This window comes from Pleurodeles waltl, chromosome 6 (genome assembly GCF_031143425.1).
Source record: "Pleurodeles waltl isolate 20211129_DDA chromosome 6, aPleWal1.hap1.20221129, whole genome shotgun sequence".
NCBI lineage: Eukaryota > Metazoa > Chordata > Amphibia > Caudata > Salamandridae > Pleurodeles > Pleurodeles waltl.
In genome coordinates, this window is record NC_090445.1 from 1,131,962,539 (window position 1) to 1,131,980,456 (window position 17,918).

The 17,918-nt window shown below is 41.2% G+C and overlaps 1 protein-coding gene across 5 annotated transcripts in view; it reads right to left on the minus strand.

The window, feature by feature from the left end:
* Positions 1-17,918, minus strand: part of EPHB2 (EPH receptor B2) — a 693,756-nt gene that overhangs the window by 190,091 nt on the left and 485,747 nt on the right. For all 5 annotated transcript variants that reach the window (XM_069240325.1, XM_069240322.1, XM_069240326.1 and 2 more), the window contains exon 4: positions 14,414-14,569. In XM_069240325.1, coding sequence (XP_069096426.1) covers positions 14,414-14,569 — 156 coding nt within the window. The remainder of the gene's footprint in view (positions 1-14,413; positions 14,570-17,918) is intronic.

Here is a 17,918-nt window from a genome sequence, read left to right on the forward strand (position 1 = left end):
TGAGATAAATATACCTTATGACAGACGATGTTAGAGTATAGGTATGGAAAAAAAACTTCTAGTTGTGATACTCCATATTACACATCAAAACAGTGGACTCATTTAGGAATAATAGCAGATAACAAATGCTGCGCTCTTATTACTACTTACAAAGCCTATGGACTGCTCTGAAGTCACTAGGATATATCTAGCCTGTTCACAGGACTTCTAAGCAATAAGTAAATATGCCTTCAACCTTAGGTAGTTGTAGTAGCTCAATAGTTCTCTACAGGTAAATACTTTTGGTTAAAATGTTGTAGGACTGAGTTTTCTAAAGAGATTGCTTAAAATAATGATGGCCTGCTTTCAGGAGTTAAAGTTTGATTGATGTAATTTCCTAAAGAGTCACTGGGGTTAAGGTGAATTAGCTATTTCTCTTCCATTACTTGTATACTTCTGATGAATGACATTTTGTGTATGATTTTGTGGCGGAAACAATTGCCTGGAACAAAAGCAGATTTTGAAAAAATATTTTAAGCCTACCCACTTTTGATTTTTTTTCTTTTTCTCTCTATCTCTCTCCACCTCTCCTCTTTCTTGCTTCCCATCCCTGCTGTGCCCAATGCCATAAACCCTAGTCAGGCTGCAGAGAGAGACGTGTGCAGTGGTCCCGGCCATAAGACCATCCTCCAATAGCCCCAGGCCCCAATCTCCCCTCCTCCATTGGAAAATGCCAGATAGGATAAATGGCCAATTCGACTCTGCAAGAGAGCAAAGGGTCAGATTTAGAAGAGGGGTGTATGGTGACAGCTGAAAACAAGGACTCTTGTCTACCTAGGAAGATCATGAACATTTAGGTCCTGATTACAGGATGGGCGGTTAATTGCATCCTGTGTGTAAGCCCTTGTTTAAGCCTGGGGCAGAATGACGAGTTTGGTTTTATTTGGCATATCTGATAATTATTAGACGCACACATTTGTTAAATGTCCGCAGGTGAAACCTGTAGAAATGTATCAGGTGAAAATATACAGTATTTACCATATCATGCAGAATTTGGTGTGTTACACAAAAAAATCTGCATGTTTCATAATTGGTGTTAGTTATTGCACCAGATAAATAATGTATCCCATGGTATCGTTAGTTATCCGGGGCAATAAATAACACCCCATCTTGTAAGAAGGCCCTTGGTCTTTTAAGTGAACCTAAAATGTCTCTCCTCCCGGTTGGCCAAGTTAGGCAAAATACTTGTGTAAAATATTGCAATTCATTATTTTCCATTGGTACTGAAGGAGTCTGTCAAATAAAGCACTAACGTCCCCTGTCATGTTACTCTTTAAAATATGGTACGAGGGGGGTTGACTGCATCAGGTGGGGTTTTTACGCAGTTTCAGAGGTTTTCTTGTCGCAATGCGGAATTAAATTCAGTAATAGTCTTAGCAACCACAATTAGCACATGGTCTTCTCCTGTTTTGGCCGTACAAATGCCCCCAAGTATTACCGTGACGAATCTGGGTGGGCAAAAAGCTGCATAATAACGTCAGAAAAAAAACACAAATCCTCACAAATTGAACGTTAATGGAATACTCAGAAAGAGGCAATAAAGGTCTAAGGTTATGATACCAAAATAACGTAACGTAAATATTGCCTGATAAAATAAATATTATGCCTTACATATTGTTTACCAAAATATTGTCCATTGAAGTTAATAAGAGAAAATATACGTCCAGTTGAAGAATATATTGGTAAATAATATTCTGACATACAACTGGTTCAAAGTCACAACATTGTTGTCTGTGGATTTTATCTAGTCTCGAATTATGAAGAGTAAAACATACTTGCTACAAACAAATAATTTGGAAATCAGCTCATTGCCGAACAAAAACATCAACTAGTATTCCAACACTAGAGGGACCTGCTCACTGACATTAACTGAAATCGAAACGTAATATCTTGTGTTAAATCTCCACTGCCTACAACCCACAACACTGAAAGTGCATGAAAGGTGACCTGAGGTGTAACAGCCAGCAGGCATGCAGCTGTGCATGAACACGGAAGGGCCGGACACGCAGCCTTGTTTTATTACTGGGGGTTAAAGACTAGTCCAGCTGGGATTAGGATTTGACATAAATTACTGGATCTGGCAGCTTCAAGGCAGAAAAGGATAGAAGATATTCAAGCCAATTCCACGAGAGGTGGGAATTAGAACAGAACAAGGGGCGTTGGGGGGAAATAATTAACTTTGCCAAGAGGTCAAATGTAAGGCACCGGTCACTGAAATATATCACAACATGAATCTTAGACTGTCCAATATAAATAAAAATGATTATGGAACACATGCAGTTATTGCCGCGATGGACAGGGAAATTGTTATCCGGGCACACTCTTGGAAGGGAGTGTGGAACCCACCAAAGGACCGGAAACTGATCCGATTTACCATACATGCTATGGACTTGCCCTGAAACATATGACGTTAGAGTGGCCATCTTTGGCATGTATGAGATAACCCAGAATCAATGAAGCAGCAGCATGGTGCAAACTACGGGCAGCTGAAGGAGCCTGTGTGTGGACGAATGTATACACCGGAAATGGGAATATCTGCCTCAAGGAATCTATTTACATCTGCATCTGAAATTCAGGTTAAAAAGTTACTACAGGATCCACCATTTCAAAAGAAAAGATCGATTTGGTAGAGCCCAGAAACTCCTGATGAGCAGTGGGGATGCTCGAGTTGAACCGTGGGCTAGCCGTTCACTGGGAGCATTACACTAAACCCGGAACAAGAGGGTGCAGTAAGACTTCAGCCTCATGGTTTATGCCAGCGGAGCCACATGGCGTGCCTGTGTATGTGTGTGCATGTATATGTGTGCAAAGTGTTGTTTTCTACCATTGTTGAGTGTTAGTGGCAGGCATGACACACGAGAAGTGAAGCCTGGAGTGAGTCACGACGCCTCATCCTCAATCATGGTAATAAATGTCATATGATACTTAGCACATCTGCATCTATGGGTGGTGCGGTGGCATTTTAGCCCTTGTATTTGTTTAAAAAAAAAAATATTTTATCAAAACGGTGCAAGTATGAATTATATGACTCTATTTAACTTAAGGTACACTTAAGCAAAGACAAACATTTGCCTTAATTGCTGTACTTCATGTGCGATGTGTGCATGTTGACTATGAATGCAGAATCAGTGGTTGTGAGTATGTTGGGATGCATTGTCTTTGTGTTTTCCATTTTCTCCCTCTTGTGTCTGTATATTGTGAAAAAGATGAATTCAACCTACTGTTCGAGCGGGGAGAAAGGCATGAATTTTCTATTTATTAAAAATTGGCCTGTTTACTTTTGTGGCTTTGCCTTTGTCAGCATAATGAAACATAATAGTGTCTATGGGCCTCATTATGAGTTTGGCGGTCAACAGAAAGCCAGACTCGTAGTGGCGGTCATGACTGCCACCTGTTTGGCGGTCCCACTGCCAAATTAAGAGTTTCAAACCACCATCGTCTCCGCCGGGAACAATGTTCCCGACGGGCTGATGGCAGTGCAGGTTAGAATCAGCCAGGGCGGCTCTGAACTGAAAACTGGAAGAGGCACATTGTGGTTAGGGTGTAGTCATAATGTTACATTACCAAAAAAGGTCCAGCCGAGAGGAACTCCCGCAGGATGGATGAGGAAAAAAGGATTTTCCTTTTAGAAAAACCCTCTCCCACCGGGGTTACCCCTTGCTGGCATGATTCATCATTGGGTTTCTTCCCTTTGCTTTGAACAGGCTCCACAGCTATTTCGATTAAAGTGGTGTCCCTTCTGGGCAGCGATTTGCTCTAACCACAGCCTAAGGCTCTATATCAAGCTAGTTTCAGGAGAGCCAGATACAGGTCTTATTTTTGGGATATTCCATATAAAGTGTATTTTCCTATGAGGCAAGTCAGTGGAATGAATTTTCATCTTGAGAGGGCATCCTGCAATTCTGGCATTGATCCGGCCTTTGTGTACCTATGATGGACTCCACTAATTTACAAAAATGCTAGTTCTATGCCTGACATGCACCTTTCATACTTAAATCCTGCTGTGGACATGTGGCACAACCTCATAGAAATGCTAATTCAAGGATTCATGAGCCAGCCTTATCACTTTGGAAAGGTTAGCTATTAGGTTCATATCTGCAGAAATGATGTATCAACTTTCCATAGCATTCATCCCTCTGTAATGGGAGCCCTTGAACAATACCTCAGTGAAAAGTTAGAACCAGGACCCTTTGTCCCATCCCAAACTCCACCTACTGTCACTTAGTAAGATGAATAAAATACAAAAAAGAGCTACACAAATTACTAACACAAATATTATGATCAATGAACAATCTGACCCTATTGTTTTACTCACCGTCACATAACCACTGATCTAGTAATGACAACATTTTAACTATGAAAAACAAAGAGGGAGAAAGAGGTTATCTAGCTGGGTCTATCCTTCTTCTGGCCCATGTAACATTACCAAAAAAGGCCCAGCAGAAAGGAACTCCCACAAGATGGAAGAGGAAAACCCACACCCACCAGGGTTACCCCTTAGGTGGCATGCTTCATCACTGGGTTTCTTCCCGTTCCGCTGTGGAATGGGACATGCAGCGACCAATTAAATATGTGGGAGCACTATTGAAACATGTTTCTTAATAAAAAAGGAAATAAAAACAGTGTGGCTGCAGAGTCCCTGTCTGTGTGCAAGTTGGTTACCTGTATCCCAAAGATAATATAAATAAAGTCCTATTTTCTTCAGACTATAAATAGTTCAACTGATGAAGACCAAGACACTTGTTCCCATAAGGTACTATAATATTCTTTGAAAGCTGAGGACTGCAGAACTGTGCCTAAATTGACAAGATATCAGTTACGCTGCCTTCTATTGGTGACCCTCCAGGCCGAGTCAAAATGTTAACTGTGCTGAGGAAATGCTGAGAAGCTAAAACAATAATCTGTAACTTTCAATTGTAAGGGACTGGTTCAAGCAGAAAATGCCTCACTTGAACAAAAAATAACAGTGCAAAGCAACATTTTCTGCTTTAACCAGTCTCCCACCATTCTGTTGGGAAACGTTTGGACAAGAGGAAAACCCATGCTTGTCTGACAAAATATTGGGACTAAAATATTGTGACACAGGAATATTGTATCAGAAATATCAACAAAAATATTGAGTTTGCATATATATATATATATATAGTTATGTATATCTTAAAGCTGTAATTACATAATAAAAATATAAAATTACATTACAAATATTAAAGTTGAAATGTGCAAATATATGTATAACACAAACATATATCAAACTTAATTTAAAAATAAATCAATAAACAGCAAAAATGTAAGTATAAATACACAAATAAATAATTTAACATTAAGTACAACACAGAAATACATTAAAAATTGTGCCATTTTAAAATAAACACCACTAGAGTAAGTGTTGGATTTTGAAGGAGTCAAATGTACTATTCCAGCTCCAATGTAAGCAAAATTAGAGAAAGTGTTGAACATTGGAGGACTGTTTACTATTTACACTCCAACAAAACCATACAGGTGGTTTCCACTATTCAACTATTTCCAATCTAAGTTGAGCTACAGTATGGAAAATGTTGGACTTTGGAGGGGTTTCATTTTCTCTTTCCATTCCCACATAAGTAAAAGGAGGGAAAGGGTTGGACTTTTGATGGGTGATTTACTATTCCCACTGAAATCTAAGGGCCTGATTAAGAGTATGGCAGTCCTGGGACCACCGGACCCGCAGTGGCGGTCCAACCGCCACAAATTCAGAGTCAGATTACAAGGATGGGTGTCGGACTGCCACAAGACCACCGCAACTGCCAGCACCTTCGATCTTGCAGCGGTGGGGAAAGCGTGATTAATCACGGCAGTGCAATGCTGTTCACGATCTGCCTTTCAGCCGAGCTTTTCATTGCAGGGACCTCGCCATGAAAGACTTGGTGGAAAGGCAGGGAAGGGGCCCTAAATAGGGCCCTGGGGTGATTTTGCCCATTGGGCAGTGTGGCTGGGGGCACATGTTGTGCCCTCCATGCCTGCACTGTCGGTGCACACTGTTGCCATGTACAACACTGTGCATGGCAACAATGCGCCCGAGGTGCATCTAGCGCTGCACTGCGGCGGCATGTGATTAAGGCTCATTTTCTGAGCCGAAGAATGCCGCAATAGTGACACTGCCGCAGACACTACCGACAGCCTGGCGGCAGTGCCATTATACTGTTGTCGGGAGGCCACTGGTTTGGCAGCTTCCTCTGAGGTCCGACTGCCAAACTCGTAATCAAGCCCAAAGTAACATTAGGGAAATGTTGGGCTTTGGATGGGTTAGATTTACTAATCCCACTCCAATGTAAGCAAGGGCAAGAAAAAGGTTGGGCTTTAGAAGGGTTAGATTTATTTTTCCAACTCCAATCATAACAACAAGAGGGAAACTGTTGGACTTTGGAGGGGTGAGATTTTAAATTCCTACTCCAATGTAAGCAAAGGTGGGGAAAGCGTTAGACTTTGGAGTGATTAGTTATACTATTCCCAATCCAATTCAACCAACAGTATAGAAAATGTTGAAGATTTATTATTGCCACTTCAATGTAAGCAAAAGCATGGTAAGTGTCGGCCTTTGGAAAAGGTAGAATTACTACTGCCACACCAATCTACGCAACAGAAGGGAAAGTGTTGGACTTTTGAGTGGTTACATTTACTGTTCCCATTCCAATCTTAGCAACAGTAAGGAAACTAATGGAATTTAGAGTGGTGAATTTTATTATTTTCACTCCCACATAAGCAGCAGCAAGGAAAGTGCTGGTCTTTGAAGGGAAGAGATTTGCTATTGCCACTCGGATCTACGCAACAGTAGGGAAACTGTTGGAGTTTGGAGGGGGTTGTTATGCCATTCCTGTTCCTAAAGTTTTTTTTTTTTAAATCATTTGAATACTTAACAAAACAAAAATTTTAAGGATATATGGAATAAAATATATATTCAATGTAGATAACTAAATTTAATTATAACAGAAAACACATATTTCATATTACAAACATTACATAAAATTACCAATATTTATCATAAATACACTTTCTTTCCTATTAACCAAAAAAGCAAAACACATTTCTTTGTAAACAATATTTAAATAAAACAACATGAGGAAAACTGTTGGACTTTGGAGGGTGGAATTTTAAAACTCCTATTTCAGCATAAGTAAAGGTAGATAAGTGTTAGATTTTGGTGGAATTAGATTTACTATTCCCACTCCAATTAAAGTAACAGTATAAAAAGTGTGGAACTTTGGAGGGGTTAGAATTACTACTGCAACTCCAAAGTAAGCAAAAGCATGGCAAGTGTTGGGCTTTGGAGGGGATACATTTGCTGTTTAGGGAAACTATTGGATTCTAATGTAAGCCAAACCGGGGAATGTGCTGGTCTTTGGAGAGGTAAGATTTACTATTGCCACTCCAATCTATGCAACAGCAGAGAAAGTGCCAGACTTCAGAAAGGTCAGATTTACTATTGCTACGCAAACATCAGCAAAGCATGGAAAAGGTTAGACTTTGGAAGGTTTAGACCTACTTTTCTCACTCCAATCTTAGCAACAGGAGGAAATCTGTTGGACATAGGAAGGGTGATTCCGACTCCGGCATAAGCAAAAGAAAGGACTTTCTATAGGTTAAAATTACTACTGCCACTCCTGTCTAAGCAATAGCGGGGAAATTATTGGACTTTGGAGGGGTTACATTCATTGCTCAATCTCTGATCTTAGCAACAAGACGGAAACAATTGGACTGTGGGGGATGGATTTTAATTTTCACACAGAGCCAAAAGCAGGGAAAGAGTTAGAATTTTGAGGGATTACATTTACTATTCCCACTCAAAAATAAGCAAAATCAGGGAAAGGAATGGACCTTAGAGGGGTTACATTTACTATTCTCACTAAACTGTTAGCAACAGTAGGGAATGTGTTGGACTTTGGAGGGCTTGATTTTACTATTCCTACTCATAAATGATCAAAAGCAGGAAAAGAGTTTGGATTTGATAGCCTAAATCTACTATTAGTACTCCACTCCTAGCAACAGTAGGGGAAATATTGCAGTTTGGATGGCTAGATATACCTTTGCCTAAAGATTTTTAAGAATCATTTAAATAAAAAAATAGAAATATTTTAAAATAAAAAATATATAAATTGTAGATAACTACATTTAAATCTAATGCAATAACATGTTTCATATTACAAAAAATAATTAAAAAAAAATATATTAAAAGTATGTGCAATGAATACAAAACCCTCCCTAATACCAAAAAACTTAAAAACATTTTTTCGTAAAAGACGTTTTAAATAAAACATCACTAATATTAAATTATTACATAATGTAAATACAACTAAAATAAATAACAAAGATGGAAAACCTTTTTCAAAATGTTACAACTAAATACACTGTTCTACGAATGAACAATCAATTAAATAATAACAAATAAATAAAACATATTATATTAATACTAATACCTAAAAATAATATAATAACATAGATAAAAAATGATATTAATAAAACTAACATAAACATTATCATATACAACTATATTTCAAAAAAATATATTATATACACAGAGTAAAATTATATTCTTACCTTACGCGTTCTCACCCAAAATATTTATGAGATGACAATATTTTTGACTTCATTCTAGTAACATGAAAAGTTTTCCACGATATGCTGGTAATTCACTGTCCCTCCCCCAAACAGAAGTTGTGGAAAAAAAAACACTTAAACTTTATGAGTAATTTCATGTCTTTATGCATAACTATTTTGTTTGGGATGGCAGATATCAGGGAGTTTACCTCACGTCTAGTAGTCTCTTTCTTTAGAGATAAACCAGAGTGGGTGTGACAGCCAGCTAATAGGAGAATTAAATAATTACGTGATGAATAAAAAAAAAAATGTATGACGGCAGCTAGATAAGTGGAGTTAGGGAGTTCACTGAAGGGTCCCTCTACACTGAAGTAAATAAGGTGCTCACAATGTTCTTACTGAGGGCGACACATGGTATAAAAACAGATGATCTATGCACTTGAAGACATTACTGCAAGTGTGACATGGTACAGGTGAGTGGTAACTGTAAAAGAGATTACTGGGTTCGGATGGCAGGTGGTTTGCTGGTAATTCCACCCTGCGCTCTGTCATTAAACTCACCTGTTGAAGTCGGATTAAGTCTGGTGACACATCTAACTCAGCTTTGGCACACTTAAGCCTTAAATTCACACTTTCCTTTGGAAACAGTCTCAAGTTGCGTGAACCTTCCGAGTTAGCAAGGATGCTGATCCAGGCTTTGCTAACGGGTATCACAGTAACAGTGTGAAATATGACCCTTCCCACCACCTTGGAAGTGTTGGGAAACAGAATCCAAGCAAGTTTGTGAGGGCCGACGGGAGTAGGAGCCTCAGAACTCCATTATCCTTGTACTTGTGTCAAACTGATTATTGAAGCAAGATTAGTGGCGATGAAAAGCTTCCCAGTCAAATATCATGATCCACTGTAATGCTGAATAATAAGCGTAACCCAGAAGTCTCCTTCGTGGCGACTCAAGTGTTCCAGGTTATTCTACACCAGTTCTTTTACTGCAAAATCCCAACCAGAATTCCATGACATTTCTTAATCTTACTTTTCAATTCTTTTCACAGTTTGGTTAGCTCAAGGTTAAATACCTCACCCTTTAGAGTATATACAGATCACCACAGTGGCCTCCACATATATTTAAATCTGTGAGCCGTTGGGCACAATGGTGTTGCGGGTACCAGTAAAAAACATTGATCAGAGACAGAAACTGACCAGCACTCATGGAAGTAGAAAAGTGATAAAAGGATAGAATTTAGATTTAAAAATAACGGTTTATCACATTTCCTGTCTACACATTTTCGAAATGTGAACATGATAATGTATTAGAACTGAATAACATAAAATACTGGTAAAGTGATGTGGTGCAGAAACATTGCAGTCATTTACTGTGAAGCAATAGTGATTACAGAAAAAAACGGAAGTTCCACAAAATAAGTATAACACATGACCGACAAGTCATGACAGTTAGGCATTCTACAAGGAGGAAAACGACATAACACCAGTAATATAGTATTTACAACAATAGTCATGCGCAACAGAGGGAATTAGAGGGTGTCACATGCGCAGTAATCGTGCAGTTGGTCTCTGTAAATGGCATACACAGGTGCAAACAAATGATCACAAACAACAAAGTAATGAAGGTCAGGAGAGCACTGTGCAGGGTATCTCGCACGTGACGGTTCCCCCGGGCTAAGTATTGTGGGAAATTCTAGGGTTTCGATGAGCAAAAGGGAAAGTAAGAGGAAGCAGGCAGGGCCCAAGGGATAAAGGGGGCACTGATGTAGAAACGGAGGTATCTTATAGGTGACCAGTTAAGTAAAATGTTGGACAGCTTTAAGCCTAGGAGGTGCGAAGCAGGAGTGCTCCAACCAGGTGAAATAGTCTAATAATGGCTGCCAGATGCAGGCAAATTTAGCATCAGTATGTGCTATCTTGTGGGATAGGAACTCCATGGCCATAACATGCCACAGCTGTTGAAACCACTGGGCCATGGGAGGGGTGGAGAGTTTTTTTTCCAGTGGAGTGTGACCAACTGTCTAGCAGAGCCTAGCATGAGGCTGATAAGGTGCCTATCAATGTGTGTCATTGCTTCTAACTCTTTATGACGTATGCCTAGTATGACTGTGTTATGTGAGACTGGGAGGGGAAAGCCTAGCCAAGGATCTTCTTCTAGTAGGTTGTGATAAGGGAGCACGACCACCAAATTTGTAGAAAACGTCTGGGGGCTCTGCCGCACCACCAACAGAGGTCGGAGGTGACAGGATAGAATGGGCGGAGGTGGGTTGGTGTGTAATACCACTAGTCATCAATTTGTATGCCGTCTCATGCTGTGGTATACTTCGATATATGTCCTTTCATAGTGTTTCCTGTTGTTTCTAAGAGATGCACTCAGCAGCGCCTTTTTGCCACTGGGATTGATCTTTGTGACCTTTACTTTGTGTGCAGTGTTGCAGTACCTGGTGTGGGAGACCAGTCCCTTGGTGCCATTGTAGGCCCAGACCAGTGATTCAAAGGGGGCAAAAGATCTGGTAGCTCCCTGAACGTTGGAGCGGTGGAGGGCCCAGTGGTGTAGTTGGCAGTTTCGTAACCAGGCTGCTTAAGAGATCTGGCAATGCTCAAACACCTTGATGGAGTCTCCTTCAAAGAGGTCATGCACGGTGCAACATTCCCCCTCTACCCAACTAGCAAACAATTGTGATTCAAGGGCAGACCTAAAGTCCAGAATGCAAGAGATTAGGGAGTTTGGGGATAGAAAGGTGGTGAGGTCCTTTTTTATCACAATCTTGTCCCAGATCTGTAGGACATCCTAGTGGGGGAAGAATTGTAGGCCCTGCGTGGTCTAGCATATTTAGCCAGGCAATGTCCCACTTAGGGCGGATATCCACAGTCCTGTCCATTAGGAACTAGTGCTTATCACTCTTGCATACTGTCCATTCGGAAAGGAAAAAGAGATGTGCCGCCGAATAGTAGTCAAGAAGGTCAGGACAGGCCAAACCCCTATTGGTCTCTCAGTAGCATAAGTATGGCGTTGAAAACTGATGGTGTTTGCCGCCCACATGAATGTACGAATGTCACGCTGGAGATGCACAATGTCTTCCTAGGGGATGGAAGTGGACAATGACTGGAAGAAATAAATAATTTTCAGAAGGATGGTTATTTTGATAACATTTAGACTGCCTAGCCAGGACACATGTAGTGGTTTTAACAGGCAAAAGACATCAAGAAGGACTTGTGGAGCCTGGACCATTTACCCTGAGAGATGGAGCAAGATTTAGGCTGATATATTGGATGGACTTTGAGGCCCACTGAAATGGGGCCAGGGATTGAACCGCAGGAAGGTCTGTCTTGGGTATTGTGAGGTTCAAAGCATATGACTTGGACGTATTAACCTTAAAGGCAGAGACACACAAAAGGCTGATAGGGCTTGAACCAATGCAGAAAGTAAATTAGCCAGTTGAGTAAGGGTAGAAGGAGGTCGTATTCAAAGAGACAAAGCTTATGTGGGCGTCTGCCAAATGGAATGCCTGCAATGGCCTCAGTCTTTCATATAGTAATGGCCAGGGGTTTGATAGCAGGATGAAAGTGGGCACCCCTCTTGCCAGTCAGATTGGGTCAATTTGCTGGCCATTAACCCTAATCGTGGCTGTAGGAGAGACATAGGAGGCCATGATGCGGGCAGCTATGCCCGGTCCAAGGCCAATCTTTTCAAGGCCCGGAGAAAATGTGTGGAGAAAAGGACAACCAAACCCTATCAATTGCCTTTTCCGTGTCAAACTAGAGAAGGCAGGAGGGCATATTGTTATGGTGTGATTTCTCTATGAGATGGGCAATGCGACGGATGTTGTCTGCTATCTGACGATGGCGAATTAAACCCACTTGTTTCAGTTCTATAAGGCCCGGAAGGTACTGCTCAAACCTAAATGCCAGGACTTTGGTGAATATTTTAGTGTCCATATTTAAAATAGCAATTGGCAGATAAGATGCACATAAGGAGGAGGCCTGCTCTCCCATGAAAAGCTGATGGCAAAAGGATGGTCCCATTGGTACCAGCTGTCGAGTATGTGCAGTTTGTCAGTAATGGGCTTGAAGTCTCTCTGGCTGTGCTGAGTAACTGGCGAGAATTCTTGGAAGATTTGGACCCTATGGCCCAAAAGATTAAATCAACTTTGCTCCGTGTGGTCCTTAGAATGTTTTCCTTTTCAGTGAAAAAATGTACTTGAGTTAATATGTCTGGAGCAGAGTCTGGGCGTCCCAATGAAGGTGCCGCTCCATGAGGCCTGTCCAAAGTGGGAGGGTAGGCATCTGGATGACCCACATATTGCACGGAGCAACTCAGCAGTGAAGGCCATTATGTCAGTGTCCTCAGTACCTCTAGGTATCCCCCTGATCCGAATGCTGTTCCTCCTCCCTCCGTTTTCAAAGTCCTCCTGTTTCATCTGAGTTCGATCTGCCGTTCCTCCTGGGCCGCGATCCAGCACCATAGTGGTTCTTGATCTTCTGAGCGCATGTCAACTGTTTTCACTAAGTCAGCAATACGGCCTCCCAGCTCATTGTTGTCACATCTGATGTCCTGACTGCAGGACTTGAAGTTTGTTTCAAGGGAGCTGATTTCAGACTGGAGTTGCTGGAGGAAGTTGTCCACACGGGCAGTCCTTCTGTCTTGGACAGTGTTGCTGTCTGTGACATCTTCCAATATGCCTATACATGTTTTCTGTAGATCTGACACAAGAAGCACTATGCTGTCTATGTCATAAGTAACAAAAACATTGTTCCATGCTCTGCTTATCATGTGCGGTTTAAACGCCAGAGTTGTCATCGTACCACCATCTTTACATAAGGACAATCTAGTCTTTTTCTCTACATATCTATGTGTAGATAGAAATGTTACTTTTTGATCTGCATATAATATCAGTTTCCCAGGGTAGGTACTTCATTTGATGTTTAGGGGCAGCACCCCTACAGACTTAAGGGACAGCACAAAAACTATGGGCCTCATTGCGGGTGTGGAGGTCCGAAGACTGTCACACCCACGTTGATGGTCGGACTGCCGCACTCCGGGCGGTCCGACTGCCCAATTACAACCATTGCGGCCCGACCCACCAGGGGACACCGTCCCTACCGGGAACATGGTCCCCAACGGCATGACAGCAGTCACAGTTGTACTCAGCCAGGACCACGCTGAACTCAGGGCCACCTGGATGATTACAATTCCCCTAACCACCAACCTTTCCATGGCGGTTTCATTGACATAGAAAGACTGGTGGGGAGCGTGTGGTGGGGACCACAGGGGGTTCCCTGCCCAGCACCCTTGGAATGCGCAATGTCTGCTTTGCAGACAGTGTGCATTTGGTGGGTGCTGGTTTGGGCCCCTCTGTGCGATGAGATAAGGGAGCTAAGTGCTATTTCGTAGTACTGTTCCTACCGGTCAGACCGGCGGAAACATTGTAATAGGGGGGAAGCCACTGCGCTTTGGTGATCTCGTGCTGGGACCCCCAAAGTCGAAATGAGGCCCTATGTCTGAAAATTCTAGCATTTTCTTGATATATGAAATCCCATACTTATGAGCCATAGCTGTTAGATATACACATTTACAGACTATATTTAACACCAAGCACATCTTCTAAATTCAAAAGTTGCAAGAAAGTATTTGAAAATCTACCTAATGTTCCTACTCGCCTGGATGCTGGGATCGCCCACCTGTTATGTATTTTTATTCTTGGGCTAGCAAAAAAAAACTAGGATGTATCTCATTATTGTTACCATTAAGTCACAGATGTAATTCTACTACTGGGGCAGTAACACAAATAAAGGGACCTACTTGTGCATGGCATCTCTAGCGGATCGGAGTCAGATCGGTAGTATCCGTTCCGACACACGCAGTTTGTGGCTCCCTCAGATGTGGTTCGGCTGTTGATTGGACAATGCATGCAGCCATCGTCCCCCTGATTGGCTTTGAAGGTCCCCGACGGGCACCCTAAAAGGAAAAAAGAAAGATGTAGATGTGAGTGAAACCTATAAAAATGAAACATATCTTCCATCGAGTATTAACTTTTAACACTCATTGGAATATCACATGACAACAATTACTCTGATAATTGCCTCAACTAATTTATTTATTATTAATATAATTGATATTTATGGTTTCTTTGAATACAAATCAAGACACTTTACAGCGAGTGAGCATGAAAGTTTGCAATAAAATAATATATGTGATCTAAAAAGATTATTATAATCCCTCTTTTAGCGGGGTTGGGGACAGGCGGAGTAGCATGCTGCAAAGGGGAACTTACAGTCTGAATGGTGCAGACAACAGAGCATGTATAAGCCACACAAAGGTCCTAAGGGATTCTTTTCTTAAGATATGCTCCCAACTGCCAGCTTTTTTTTCTTTGACATTCCCCACCAAATTCACCATGAGAGAGATCGTTCGTCAATCAGAGAGATGCCAGCTTTTAGTTATGGGAGAATCTAAAAGTTTCAGAACTAATGAGTGATCGTTTTGCTTCAATTCATAGGGCATTCAGTAAAACTGTATGTGCTAACCCTGGCAAATATAGGAGGATGGTGAAAGTGTAAAAGAAACTAGGTAATACATAAAGAGAAATGAGAAAAGAGAAAACCGAGAAATAACGCCGCATGGAGAGAATAAAAAGAAATGTGTAAAAGAAGGAGCCGCTGTCATGTGTAAAGTGCTACTCAACTCGTGTTCCTAGCTAGTGAATATTCCGGTTTAGTCTGTTTTTTTATTACTCTTCCTCAGCTTCCTGATGTTCTAGTTAACACACCAGTAACCCTTCCTGTGCCATTTCTCCATGCCCAAATATGTACCCCCGCTAATGCGCTCCTAGCCAATCATATGTTTCCCTCCACTTGCACTCACCCAACTCCCTCTCTCTTTCTTTCAGGTTAACTTTTTGGTTCAGCCTCCACCCTATGAATACATAATCTCTATTGTGAAGATGTTAAGTTTTATATTATTGCTTTATAAGATCGTGACAATGACATGCATTCCTCACCCACATTTTTTCTACTCGATGTATGTTGCAACTCTACTTACTTCTGCAAATATTGTGACCATTTCGGTGTTAAGCTGAAACCTTTTCATACCATCTGCATGATCAACTTTTATTTCTTGTCTTTTACACCTACTATGTGCAATTCATTAAAACGCGGTTTAGATCGTAGATACTTTCTTAAAAAATAGAAATAAATATTTTTATTGTGCACTGCTGAAAAATTTCTGCCTACTGGGTCGGGCTTCTGAGTTTTATTTTCATCTTGCTTAAGTCCTTTGACCAGTGCTTAATTTGTACAAGATTGAGTCCCTGTGCCCAAAGAACAGTTCATGTGCCCTGTCGCCATTATTAAAATGTCAGTGTGTGAATACCAAGGCTGAAGTAGTCCCGTATCCACCTGATGTCTTTTTAATCCACTACCGCACACTCCCTGTGCCTTTATCTCACTTTCGGAGGCTTCTGCTTTCTCCCTTGGTGATGTTTTTTTAGTCTTTTTCCTTGTTTCCTGTTTGTGAGTTAAGCCCTCTTTTGCCCTCAGGAAATGTCTGATGAGGAAAAATAAGTGCTGGGGTTCTCAGCATCAGCCACAAGGTAAAATTAAGCATCGCCTTTGATAATCGTAAGTGATTGTTGTCTCTACCCTTTAAGGCCCAGATTAAAAAAAAAAAAAAAAGTGTAGAGCAGCTGTTTTGAAACGCAGTGATGTGCCGTATTTACAAAAATACATCGCACCCCTGCGTTCCCCCCTGCGCTGGCGTTAAATTTAGCTACCAACGCAGGTACCCTTGCACCATAGTGCAAGGGTGTCTGCATTGAGAGGTGTGATTGTTTATGTGCAGGAAGGTGTTTCTTCCTGCACATAAACAATCAACAATGGCAATTTGGCACTTCTATGTCTGCTGCAGGATGCAGCACAAATAGAAGTACTGAATTGTTATTTTTGAGTGATTGGTACATTCCTGCACATAAACAATCATTCATGGCCTTTTGCTCTTTCTATGTGTGCTGCAGAATACAGCACACATAGAAAAAAGCAAACACGAGGAGGAATACAATTATTCCTCCTTGTTGCACAAGGCTAATGCCACCCCTAAGGTGGTGTTCTTTTTTGGCGCTGCCACAGATATACGATTTCCCGTAAATCTGGGGCAGCGTCAAAAGCAATGGGTGTTGCGGTGGAACACCCAAAGCAACACCCACTACAGGCCCCTCTGCCGCCGAAAACTGCGTTGATGCTGCCCATATTTAAAAGGAGGCTTTAAGTCACAAAAAGTGCAGTGCAGTGAAAAGTGCTACCGGAGCGTAACTAAAGGTGACACTCCAATGGCACTAGGGCCCTGTAAATATGACCCTTTGAGTGCTACCTTAAGGGCCCAGTGTTTCTCTGGGTCACTTTGTCAGTATCACATAAAGTGAGCAGTGCATGAAATCTCTTCCACACTTTTTGACTGAGCACTGCTTAATTAGCCAGAGAGCTGAGGCTGTGCTTCTTTTCCACCTTAGACTGTGTTGTACGATTGCTTGGTAAAGGAATGCTGAAGGCATGTGCTACATATGATTGGAAATGTATCAACATTAGTTGAATATCTGAAGTCAACAATAGGACATAACACAACATGCTCACAACAACCACATAACAAGATTACTTCACTGCAAAAGGCAGTACAAATACACAATAGCACAAAAAAAACAGAACACATCACCACCACAACAAAATGCCGCTCAACAAATATACACAAACATTCCAGTCAAAATTGCTAGTACTGAAAACTACTTTTATAGTAAGGTGGTAAAAGGTGTTAACACATGCACGCGTGCACACATACAAACACGCACATAGAGCACAAAAATTCCGCTCGCAACATGTTTACTTTATGAAAACCTAATATGAAAACAAAGAAGAAAGGAATGCAAAGTGTGTCGAAAAAAATTTATTTAGAAAAAAAAAGGATTCATCAGTCACATTGGCAGGCCAGTTAAACTTCAAATATCTACACTGCTAAAGTTTCCTGAACAAAAAGTCAATTTCTCATTGAGACCATCCCCAAATTCTGATTTTCTTCTCTTGGGTGCAAATTCTGAGCTATATTTTGAAGTTATATCGTCTTGATCTGCATTGTGCATGATACAAGGACAGGCCAGCAGGTTTAGCTCTTCACATGTTACAGAAAGGTTGTTGAAGTAACTTTCAAAAGGGAGGATTCAAAGCATGAGAAATATGTAGAGGGCCTTAAAAGATTAAAACATTCCTTCCCTTCATGACAGCCTGAAGAGATGTTACTGGAAAATAAACCTTTGAATGAAAAC